Source organism: Balaenoptera physalus (assembly GCF_965194825.1).
Source record: "Balaenoptera physalus genome assembly, chromosome: 11".
Classification (NCBI taxonomy): Eukaryota; Metazoa; Chordata; class Mammalia; order Artiodactyla; family Balaenopteridae; genus Balaenoptera; species Balaenoptera physalus.
The window spans coordinates 44,402,272-44,414,735 of record NC_138896.1 but is presented as its reverse complement, the minus strand read 5'-3'; the positions used below and the strand labels follow the sequence as shown (position 1 = coordinate 44,414,735).

At 41.6% G+C, this 12,464-nt stretch overlaps 1 protein-coding gene across 20 annotated transcripts in view; it reads left to right on the top strand.

Moving 5' to 3' along the window:
• Window positions 1–12,464, top strand: part of DST (dystonin) — a 488,177-nt gene that overhangs the window by 275,471 nt on the left and 200,242 nt on the right. For all 20 annotated transcript variants that reach the window (XM_082414288.1, XM_082414278.1, XM_082414289.1 and 17 more), the window contains one exon: window positions 2,010–2,176. In XM_082414288.1, the coding sequence (XP_082270414.1) occupies window positions 2,010–2,176 (167 nt within the window). The remainder of the gene's footprint in view (window positions 1–2,009; window positions 2,177–12,464) is intronic.

Sequence of the window (12,464 nt, the reverse complement as noted above, 5' to 3'; positions counted from 1 at the left end):
GGAGATGAGCACAGATTCCTGGGAAAGATGACTAAATTGAGATACTCCTGCACTTTCGAATACTGGCCCTGTGTGGGGAGCCTTGCTCCGGCTGTGTCTGGGTGTGAGCTCCCTGGCACGGCTGCCTCACCCAGTACCGGATGGAGAGAGGTGTGTGGGCCTACATCCCTTCCACGGGGTGCTGGCAGAGCTGGTAGGCCTAGGGTGGGCTTAACTGCCACGTGTTCCTGCCCCAGGTCCCTGGGTTGGCCTCTAGTCCTCTGGCTCCTGGGACAGCGGTAGGAATAAAGGGCTTTCTGTTTGCACATAGCATTGCCCAGTGTAAAAGACTTTCTTTGTTTTATTTTATTCTTTTAAATGTTATTGAAGTATAGTTGATCGACAATGTCATGTTAATTTCTGCTGTAGAGCAAAGTGATTCAGTTATTATACATATATGTTTTTCATATTTTTTTATTATGGTTTATCACAGGATATTGAATATAGTTCCCTGTGCTATACAGTAGGACCTTGTTGTTTATCCATTCTATGTATAATAGTTTGCACCTGCTAATCCCAAACTCCTAGTCCATCCCTCCCCCACCCCCCCTCCCCTTGGCAACCACAAGTCTGTCCTCTATGTCTGTGAGTCTGTTTCTGTTTCATAGATAAGTTCATTTGTGCCATATTTTAGACTTCACATATAAGTGATATCATATGGTACTTGTCTTTCTTTGTCTGACTTAATTCGCTTAGTATGATAATCTCTAGGTCCATCCATATTGCTGCAAATGGCATTATTTCATTCTTTTTTATGGCTGAGTAATATTCCACTGTGTGTGTGTGTGTGTGTGTGTGTGTGTGTGTGTGTGTGTGTGTGTGTGTGTGTGTGTGTGTGTATGCACCACATCTTCTTTATCCATTCATCTTTCTAGGCTAAGGGCTATCTTTGGTCTGGCTTTTCTACTTTCAGTTGCCTGACTGCCTGTTTGGACCTTTGCTTTCTGTGTTGTTTTTACAGTGTCTTAGCCTCTCAGAGTTTAGACTGAAAAGAGTCTTGAACATTATCTGCTTCTGCCTCCTTCCTCCTCATAGATGAGGATGTTGACTCACGGATGTGAAATGACATGTTCAAAGCTATGGGACTAGCGGCCAGGACTGGGGCCAGTGTCATGACTTTAGGGATTTTCTTCCTGGTGCAAGATGACTTGTCCCCCCTCCGTTTTGCTTCCCATCTGACCCTGGCTGGCCACCTGTCCTCTTGATCCCCTGGCTTTGCCCCTGCACTGGCTGAGGGAACAGTTTGCTGGTGTTACTCCCAGTTTGGAAATCACTGTGTGACCCCTGCCGAAGTCACTTGGTGCCTTAATGTCATTATCAGCAGGTTAAGTAGGACCCTTATCAAAGGGCGACTTGTAGACGTAAATTGTGTGAACTGGGGACCTGTTTTATTATCGTTTAATGGAAGAGAGTTTAAAAAATTAATGAAAACAAAGTATAGGGAAAATTATTTGATAAAAGTTTCCCATTGAGTAAGCTGAATGAGGATTCATGAGAAAATTAGAGAGACCTCAAGCCAAATTATTATGTAATGTGGTTAATTGGAGAGGGTGCTGTTTTCCTTTTCTGTTCTTTACACAGAATACCTGTTGGATCAAGTTCCTCTCTGCAGGTAGTAACGTAGATTAATTTGTAGGCTCTGCCTTGATCCATTTGAACTTGGAAAGACATGTGCTTAAGTTGTTTGAACAGATCTGATTAGTAAAGTGGAATGGAGAATTTTCAACACTGGGACGTTTTGGAATGAAAAAAAAATGAGATGCTTGGGTTAAATCCGACTTTTCCATCTGTTAACCTCTTTGAAACTCAGCTTCCCTCTATGTAAAATGGGAAAAATATAGTCCTCTTACAAGTGAGAGTTAGGAGGATTAAGTGAAACAGCACTTGTAAAGTGCTTGGCACATAGTAGGTTCTTAATCTGTGTTAGTTTCCTTCCTTCCTAATGGTTTAACGTTTTCTGTTCCATTTAGATATCTGATATCCATGTTACTGGTGAGTCAGAAGACATGTCTGCAAAAGAGAGATTGTTACTGTGGACACAGCAGGCCACCGAGGGTTATGTGGGGATTCGGTGTGAAAATTTCACCACCTGCTGGAGAGACGGAAAACTATTTAATGCCATCATTCATAAATACAGGTACGGAATTCGTTGGTTTTTCTCCCCCTTTGACAAATCTGAGAAGTGTTTCTTTCATTTCCAAATTTTAAAATAACCTTTTATTATTAGACAAGCACTGAATGTGTATGGCAGAACATTAGAAATACGGACAAGTGAAAAAAAATCACATTTCCACTACCCAGAGATCATTACTCAGATACACAGAGCTATGGTGTGTCTTTGGATTTTGTCAGTGACTTAGTGGAGAATAAGCTCTGATACGTAGAATCTGTAGGTGGAGGGCCAAGATTGTGTATGTAGAGAACTGATGATTAGTGAGGTCAAGGTTCAGACTAAGCCTCACAAGTTTCCATATCATAGCCTTATCTAGTTACTCTAGTGAGTAGCTGGGTTTAACAATGGCCAACTTTCGGGTGGTAAACAGTTTCCCGGTGAGAATTGTTAACCCCAAGATCTGAGTTAATACTGACATAGCACCTACTAAGTGCCAGGTGCTGTCCTAAGCAGTTAACGTATGTTCATTCACTCAGACCACACAGCGTCCCTAAGGGAATCTTGTCGTCCCTGAGTTACAGACAGAAACTGAGACCAGAGTAAATACTTGCTTTAAGTCACAAAACCGAGTGTTGGGCTTGGGATTCAAACCCAGGTATTTGCCTGTTGAGTCCATACTCCTATTGCCTTATAAGAAATGAAATTCCTGGAAATTCTTTATTGAAAATGATGTATTGATCTCCATTATTTTTCTTAGTTTTGCAAGGATTATGTCATGGTTGTTGAAGAACTGAACATCTTCCTAAATAGAGTAACTCACTAAACTGACAAACTTATTTGATTGCAATAAAAATAATAATTAGGCGGAATAGTTCATATTTTGATAACTTTCTGCATGTGAGGCATTCTGTTAAATGCTTTCCTTATGTTATCTCACTCATCTCCCAGAGTCCCATAAAGCAGGAGCTGCTGTCACCCACTTTTATAGATGGGGAACTTCAGGTTAGCCAGGGTCACACTTCCACCAGGTTGCAGAGCTAGGTTCTCACCCAGTCTGCCTGGAACCCCATCTCTCCCTTTCTCTTTCTTCCTTTCTCTTTCTCTCCCCTTTCTCCCCACTCTTTTTTATTTTGGAGACTTTGACATCTATAGAACTGTACTGAGTCTCCCATGGGTCCACACCCAAGAGTCCCCTTTAAACGCTGTCATAGTCTGCTTCCTTTACAGGACAACATTTCAGTAGAGGTAGGTGTAGATTGCTGAGTTAAAAATAAAAACCTGTGCTTGCCCAGAGTAAAGTGCCAGCTCTCCTTGAGGAACACAGTGCCAAGAGGGTTTCATGGTCACAGACAGTGTGATGATCACACTGTGTCCTGTGTGACTTAGAACACAGGCCGTCGGAAGTCTCACCTGTTCTGTACCTGGGGTGGAAAGGTCTTCTTAGCCTTTGAATGACAGTATTTGGATTGTTACACCAAAGGATGTGTGTCACGATGCATTTTGAGGGTGTGCTCTGCTCTCTGAAGTTTTTTAGCTTAGAAGCAAAACATTTAGAAGCCAGCTGTTCTTCTAAAATAATAGACTTTTAAAAACAACTGGTCTCCAGGCATTGTCTCTTCAATACTTAGGAAGGATTATGAGTACCAATTGGTATATACCTGCTGTGCGTTTTTATACTTAAATAAGTCACTGCTGTGTCAAAGATCCTAAAATTTCCTGTTTAATGTTACAGAGCTCACGTTGCTTTAGGAGAAGATTTGAATCTTGTGAAAGTGATTTGTTTTGAACTTTTATTTTGGCAGAGTGATCATTTTAGAACATTGCTTAGCTTTAACTTCTTTTTTTAATGGAAGTATAGTTGATTAACAACGTTGTGTTAGTTTTAGGTGTACAGAAAAGTGGTTCAGCTGCATATGTATCTATTCTTTTTCAGATTCTTTTCCCTTATAGGTTATTATGAAATATTGTGTAGAGTTCTGTGTACTGTCTATTTTGTATATAGTAGTATGTTTAGCTTTAACTTTGAACTTGGATTTCCTAGTGTGCTTTGTTTTCCCTTGTTGGAGTTCATGGTAAAAATACTGAATATCAGGTTTAAATACTTCGAAGATTTCTTTGTTGCTGAAGTTTTGTTGTTACCCTATGCCTAGAATTACTGTGGTTTCTTTTACTAGAAGAAATCTTTCATCTGTAGAACTGTATTTTTTGTAAGTCGTTGGGCCTTTCTTTTTACTTAAAAAACAACTGAGTACTTTTTTTCCCTAGTATGTGTAAGAATTAAGCAGGTGGCATTGAGCTCCACATGCTTTTCTTTGTTGAGAGCCTTGATTTACTCTAGAAACAAAGGAGACAAAGTTATGAACAATTATGAAATCACTGTTAGCGGATTTTTGGCTATTGGGCAGTACTAATCACATTTAGAGAGTAGTGTTTTACTTAACAGTTGTTTTTACTTGATAATTATTGTCTTAAATTTTGTAATGTATTTATTTGGATTTGCTCTGGAAACGTACCCACTTCATTGGGCTTCTTGGATTTTTTCAGATAAAAAGTTTTATTATTTATATGAATTTTATTTGACTTCTGTAATAAAAATCATTTGAGGTGGCACATGGGTTTGGTTTCTACTCAGATGCCAAGTCTAACCATATAGGCTACTTTGTTGAGAAGGCCTTTAAGAGGGAAGGAGGGCTTCACAAGAAACAACCTCGTGATTGGGGCCGTGGATGGAAAGAGGGTTATGGTACCCCGATGGAAAGAGGGTTATGGTACCCCGATGTGACAAGGTCACCTGCCATAGATAGAATGCTAGAGATTTCTCTAGAGGTGAGAAGGAAAATAGTGTTTATCATTTAAGAGTAAACCAGTATTATTTGTAATAACTGATTTAGTAAGGTTTTTGTGTACAGTTGTCCCCTGGTATCTGCTAGGGAGGTTGGCTTTAGGACCCCCGCAGATAACAAAATCTGTAGATGCTCAAGTCCCCTGCGTAGCATGGTGTAGTGTTTGCATATAGCTTCACACATCCTCCGTATACTTTAAATCATCTCTAGGTTACTTCTAATACCTTATACAATGGAAATTCTGTGTACCTAGTTGCCAGCACACAGCAAATTCAAGTTTTGCTTTTTGGAACTTTCTGGAATTTTTTTTCAAATGTTTTTGATCCGTGGTTAGTTGAATTTGAGGATGCGGAAACCGTAGATACAGAGGGCCAACTGCACTTAGTATCTTCTAAGATTTAGAATTAAGATCTGAAATGGGAAGGTAATAGCATCCTTCAGATTCTGTATTGATGTGAATACTGTCAACAGTTGTGAGTCAAGCACATTAATTTGGATTGACTAGCATATTTCTATTAGTGTCCCCCCATAGATTATGACTTTTGAAAGTGGAGAGTGTGTTTGTTAACCCCAGTAAACAGCACTTTACTAACAGTTTACTTTTATTCTAAAAGTTCCATAGAAGCTTAATTTTCTAAAATTCTGTTTTTCGAAAGAACTATTATATGAAATAAAAATGAAGAGAAATTTTCATAAGACTGATTTATAGATGTTAGGCACTAAGAATGTTCCATGGAGGTGAAAAGAAAGTAACTGTCACATAGCAGGTACCCAGGAAATAGATGCAGGATGTTGACCAGGTATTAATTCCTGTCCTGCCTGTTTTTAATATACGGTAGCTTTTAAAATTATCACAGTCCTGTGAAATAGATGGCACTATTTCCATTGTTATCAATTTGTTATCAAATTGTTAAATTATTAAACTGAGGCTCAAAAGGTAACTCATATGCTCCGTATCACATACGCTTTTAAATAATGGAGGTGATTGCCCTGGATTCTCAAGTCCTCTTATACTTCCGTGTAAATACTTAGGTAATTTCCTGTAGGCAGACTACATATGAAGAAATGGAACTTTTGGCCAGAGAAGCTGTGGTTGTGCATCCTTGAAGACTAATGATATTCAGCAAAGATATGTGAAAATTCTTGATGGATTTAAGAAATTGTTACCTGAAAACTGGGTTTGCCTTTTGGAGGGTGTCCAGCCAAAAGGCACAACCAAACCAAAGATTGGGAAGGATTTATTTTACTTGCAGCAAGTAAGGAGAACACTGGAGATCTTTCCAGAAGCAGTGTCTCCCCAAACAGCAAAATTGGGGAAGTTTTAAGCTAACAGTACATGCATATTCATGAAGGGGCTTGGGTGGTGGACAGAGCCCAAGCTTTAGTTGATTGAAGTCACAAGGGTCAGAAAAGGTCACCATCGTCACCCCTTAGGTTCTAGTTTATCTGGTGGTTGAGCATTTCAGGCTCATCTTCACCATTGAAACAGAACTGGGAATCTTTACAACTGATATATTATCTTTGCTATTGTTACTTCTCTTGCCTGATAACAGGCAATGTTTCTGCTTTCTTATGTTCCATTAAGATCATTAATTACTGAGATCTGTTCAAGGGTAAGCACTGTGGCCAGGCTTAGATCACAAAATGGCTTAGACCAAAAATGGCTCCTCTTATGTCAAGAAAGCCGTGCCTGGTTCTCTTTCTCCGGGGACCCCCTACCCTATCTGCTTACAAGATGACCAAATGAGTAGTATCATATATAACCGCCAGCTAAGATCTTGGTCCCTTGTAAGAAATTAATGAGGACAGCATTAATTGTTTAACTTAGAATCAGCCATCTCTGAAAATAGCATCACCAACAACTGTAATGTAGTGAGGAAAGTTGTAGATAATATAAGAGGACATTAAAATACTTAGTACCAGTAAGAGGAAAATCACAAATGGGCTATTCTGCGGTTTTAGTGTGTCATGTCATCCTACAGAGGGTGGATAGCCTGGATAGTGCGATGGATAGTGATGCTGAAAACTCAGCCTCTGTGCACCGGTGCCAAACTGAACCTCAGAGACAGGGTTTTGGGTAGAGTAGGAAAGAATAGCTTCATTGCTCTGCCAGGTAGAGTAGGAAAGAATAGCTTCATTGCTCTGCCAGGTAAAGGGGGCCACAGCGGGCTTGTGCCCCTCAAAACTGCGTGTCCCATCCCAGGAGGATTTGGTGACGAGTTTTATAGCAGTGGTACAAGGGTGGGGTTGCTGATAAGATTAGGGTGTGTGCAGGGCCTGCACTCCTTTAATCTGGTCTCAGGTGATCTCCTAATCTTGATGAGCTTCTCTGGTTCCTTTAATCTGGCCTCAGGGGGTCTTCTCTGGAATAAAGAATGCTGACATCTTCCATTTATTGGGGGTTTTAGTTCTGTAAAGAGCTCAAAGATGCTGATATGTGTATCCCTTGAGGCAGAACCAGGACCCTGCCCCAGGGCTGCTCCTCTCTTGTCTCTGCATCCCCCTCCCTTCCCTGATTGGCAGCTGTTCGAATCTGCCCTTTGGGACTCAGGGAAGATCATGGAGGCTGAAGTCTGTTCCCTACAGACAAGAGACGGGGGAAAGAAAGGCTTCCGTGCCCAGGAGCCCCATAGGGTCCTGCTCGGTTTCAATAGTGAGGATGATAAAGTAATATGATTTAGTAGAAGAGATTACAAGGGATGGTTCTGTGGATTCTATTTAAATAGGTCACTGACAAATACATTGTTTTTATATTACTTCTGTCTTAGGAAATTCTGTTCCTAATTCCTTCTAGGCACGTTCGTTTTATTCAGTTTTCCATGCAAAGGGTTCAAATAATAAAAATACCATCTATCTATACTAGTTTCTGCTTGTTTTGTTTATATAGTTTAAATTTTCTTTAAAGCATATTAAAGCCTTTTCACCAAAAACCACAACTGGTAAGACATCTTAGGTAAATAAGCCTCACTGTTGCTCCTTACCTTACTTTTCATTTGAAAGAATAACAAAGCAGACTTGGATTTGATGGACTTAGATGAAAAGGATGTCACAAGCGCGTTTGATGAGTAAGGAGCTTAAAAGCGAGAGAGGATGAAGTAGAATTAACTGAGAACCAATAGCCAGGGGATTCTAGGAGTATCCTCTAGACACCAGTCGACTGATAAGTCACCAGGAGTTAAGACAGACACAGAGGAGTGAAATTCCTGACAGTAGCACACGTTTTTTAGAGGCAGGTGTTAACAGCAGAGGGTTCAACTGAGACTTCTGTGCTCTCAAGTATGCTCATACACACAGGAAAATAGACTTTTTCCTTTCTGAGAAATAAAGCTCTGATTTCCAGCTTGAATTCAGCCCCCAACTCATCTGACTTTATCAGTCCCTGCCCTGGAACACTGATGAAAGCCAAGTTACAACTCAGCAGGGCCCAGCATCACTCAGCGTGAAAACATTTCTGTCCGACAGGCAGAGACAAGAATGGGCACCCACGGGCAAGAACAAAAGAGCACAGACTGTGCAGTGGGGCCAGGCGAGCCTCAGGTGGCCACACGTCACGATACTAATAAGTATGTCAGGACTGAAATGCTGGGGGTGTTTTGTAGAGAATTTATTTCAGCTCTCTAGTTTCGGCTTGTCCTCTTCTTGTTCTTAATTTATCCCATTCATTTATTTAACTCTCCTTTTCAAGCCCCTGGCATTCTTTTCACAAGCATGTTTTAAATCTATTACCCAAGTAAGACAACATTTTTGGAACAGGTTGTGTTTTAGAAGCATGCCATTTAAATATTTTCTAATTAGGCAGCCAGGAATTTTTCACTTGTCTGAGTGTGCAGTTGGGTAGCAATGATTTTGTTCATTGTCTTCATTTGGAATTAGAATTTAAATGGGACCATCGTATTGCATTCTATTAAATCTTTAAAGACACTGTAATTGGGAAGGTTAGGCTGTGAGGCCGTGGTCAGAGTCATCTTCTTTAATAGGACCTGGAGGCTGTGATTCAGCCTCATAGCTGGATTCAGTCACACCTTACAAGCTATACTGGATTGGACTGGTTTAATACTGGGAGGAGGCCCTTTAAGGTTTTAAATGTTCCCATAGGAAGTTGGATTAGTGTTGACTAGGGATTTCTTTTCTCTCAGAACCTCGTCTGCCCTCAGGCTGCAGAACCCAGAGGTACGAGTGTGTGTGTGTGTGTGTGTGTGTGTGTGTGTGTGTGTGTGTGTGTGTGTACAGGTAAGGGTTGTATGGCCATGGGCTAGACACAGACAGAGCCTTGATGGTTGTTCATTTTTTAAAAAGTCACAAACATTTCAGTTTGTGAGGCAAAATCAAATTGCTTATTTACCTTACCAAATAAACTTAAAACACGAACTCTGAGGGCATACGTGGGTGACTTGTAAACATTACTACATTTTAAAATCCGTAGGGAGCTCACATGCATGGCTGGTAATGCATCTGTATCCATGAGAGGCGTGTGAGTTAATGTTCATATCCGGTGACAATTTTTAGTATTCTTCTGTGTATTTTTACATGTACTGTTTCCCCTACATGCTGCCTTTGATAAAGAAACATTTCCTTACTTATTCATTGCATTCTAGCAGATCTAAACCCCTTTCATTTTTAATTCTTCTTTTTAAATTTACCCCTTTATTCATAAATTAATTTTCTTCAGCTTTTAAACTTTGTGCCAGAGCTGAAAGGGCAGGCCTGCCTGTCCCTCTGCTTGGTGTACAAACTGTTAGTCTAAACATGTATGTGTGTTAAGAGTTTAAGGGTAAAAATGACCAAATAAGTGGGCACATTTCTGAGTGCTGTGATCATTTAAGAAGTTAGAATACTAGCAGGGAGGGAGGCCGGTGTCTTGAGATAACAGGTGAGAACGTGCCTGTCACGCCAGCTTTAGGAAGCATGTAATAAATGTCAGTTTCCTTCCCTCCCTCCAGGCTGCTGCTGACCCACTAATAACAGGGCTGTGTCTAGGAGGTTCGGGAGAAGATGGGCTTTGATTAAAGACTCCTCTTACTGCGAACCTGACGCGTTCTTCCTTCATCAGCTTCCCCTCAGCATTCTCTGACCTTCTCCTACCCTGAGATTTCTCCTGCAGTGCAGGACCAGTGGCTGTGTGCTCTCCATCTCTTGTTCTCTGATAGGTCCCTCTGTTTTGTTGCAGCACCTCTTTTATTTTGGCTCATTGATAGATTCATATTCTCATATTATTCTCTGAAAGAAGTAGTTTAATATTTTCTCCCAGAGTAAATAAGTTGATTCATCCCACATCCTCCCCCTTTTTTTTTTGTGGGGGAGGGTGATATCTAGCCCCTAGATTTACGTACAATTTAGTCTCGTAAGGTCACTTAAATATAGGAACTGAAGGAGTTACTCTGTCAAAATCAATACTATTCTCTGTGTTTAGTAAAGTCTGTGAGGCTGTTATGGGGTTAATTGTTCTTTGTGAAGAAGTGAGAGTTATAATTCATTAGGTTATCTTCTAATGTCTCGCGTTAGATTCTAATCTTGAAGTCCTAACAAAGCTTGCTGTGAATTATAGTGTTTCTTTTCTTTTTTTTTAAATTTCTTTTTTATACTGGACTGGAGCATAGTTGATTAACAATGTTGTGTTAGTCTCAGGTGTACAGCAAAGTGATTCAGTTACACATATACATGTTTCTGTTCTTTATAGTGTTTCTCTTTCTTTGCTTTCTGCCTTGTTGGTAGGAGAGAGTCACTTTGTAGGAAAAAAAAAAAAGAAGAATTTTGGAAGTAAATTCATACATCTCCTTTTGAGAAAAGGGAAAGTTACTTTTATAGCTTGTTGCTACCTTGGAGCTCTTGGCTTTGTTTCTTCAACAATATGTACCCAACTATGAGCATAAAGGACTGTCTACACCCAGTTACACAACTGTGGGTGGGTCTCCTGCACGTTCGTAGTTATTTGCTGGGGGAGGGGAAGGACCATATTACAGGTCTTTTTTTTCCCCTCTTGAGGGGAGGGGGCCGAGGTGAGATGCTTTTTCCCACCAATAAGAACAGTAAGAATATGCTAAGCCTGAACACGATTTAGTCCAAACAGTCATCTTCAGGAATTTGTTATGGTGACTGTCCTGCCGTCATAGACTAAGTGAGGCATCGTTAATGCATGTTTGTATTGTGTGATGTATCTGAGAGCGGATGGAAGTGACACGGGTGGCTTCGTGCATCTGTGTGTGAGTTGGTGTGCTGTGTGCTGAGCACAGAGGTTGGGCTAAGACTGATGTCTAGGTGAATGGAGTGGGTTTCTCCCTCCCTCCCTCCCTCCCCCCTTCCTTCCTTCCTTCCTTCCTTCCCTCCCTCCCTCCCCCTTCCCTCCTTCCCTCCCCCTTCGCTCCTTCCTTCCCTCCTTCCTTCCTTCCTTCCCTCCTTCCCTCCCCCTTCCTCCCTCCCTCCCTCCCTCCCCCCTTCCCCCTTCCTTCCTTCCTTCCTTCCTTTCTTCCTTCCTTCCTTCCTTCCTTCCTTCCTTCCTTCCCTCCCTGCATCCCTTTCAGCTCCTTCCATGCTGCTGAGTACACACCAGTTTCCCAGCAAAGCCTGACCTGTCCGAGCCCAGCTCTCTGCTTGCTCAGTGCCTGTACCCAGCAAATGAAGCACAGTGGAGAAAGTCCAACTTCAGGGTGGATTCCCAGCCTCGTGGTTCTGCCCAGCCGTCTCTTCTATACATGTTAATTCACCCCTTCTCTCCCTCACACCCTCTGTCCTTCCTCACTCCTGCTTTCAGAGGATTTTGAGGCCAGAAAGTGGAAAGTCTTTCTTTTGGCTCCCAAAGGTACAAACCTACCTTCCTCTACATCCATCTCACCATCTTTTCCCCGGTTTGATGGGCGTCCCCTCCTCCCCTGCTCTGGACCCCATCCCAACTGTTGCCTCAGAAACCCTCTTTCTCCTTCTAGTAAACTTTTCTCTCTCAACAGATCTTTCTCACTGGATTTTAAGCCCGCTGAATCCTCTTCATTAATAAAACAATAAAAAAAACCTCTCTCAACCCCATGCTTTTTTCCATCTACTGCCATAGACCATTTCTTTCCTTAAAGGGAAGACTTCTCAAAAGAATTGTCCGCACCCTCTGTTTTCATTTCTTCACCCCATACTTATTCTTCAACCCACTGGAATCTGGCTTCTGGCCCCCAGATCCACCAAAACCACTTCTTCTAGGGTCATGAGTGACTTCAGGATAAATGTGGGGATCCAGGACACATTTTCCAGGCCTCATCTTATTTGTCAGTATTTGACCCTACTGACTGCAGGTATCTTTTCTTCACGAAATGCTCTTTTTCTTTTCTGGCCCCACCCTGCCCTGGTTTTCCTCCGTTTCCTGGACTGTTCCTGCTCAGGGCCCTTTCCACACTCGGACTGTCTCACATCACAGGCTGGTGGACATGGGAGTTCTTCAAGGTTGCCTGTCTGCCTTTCTCTTCTCTCTGTGTTGACTCTCGTCCGTA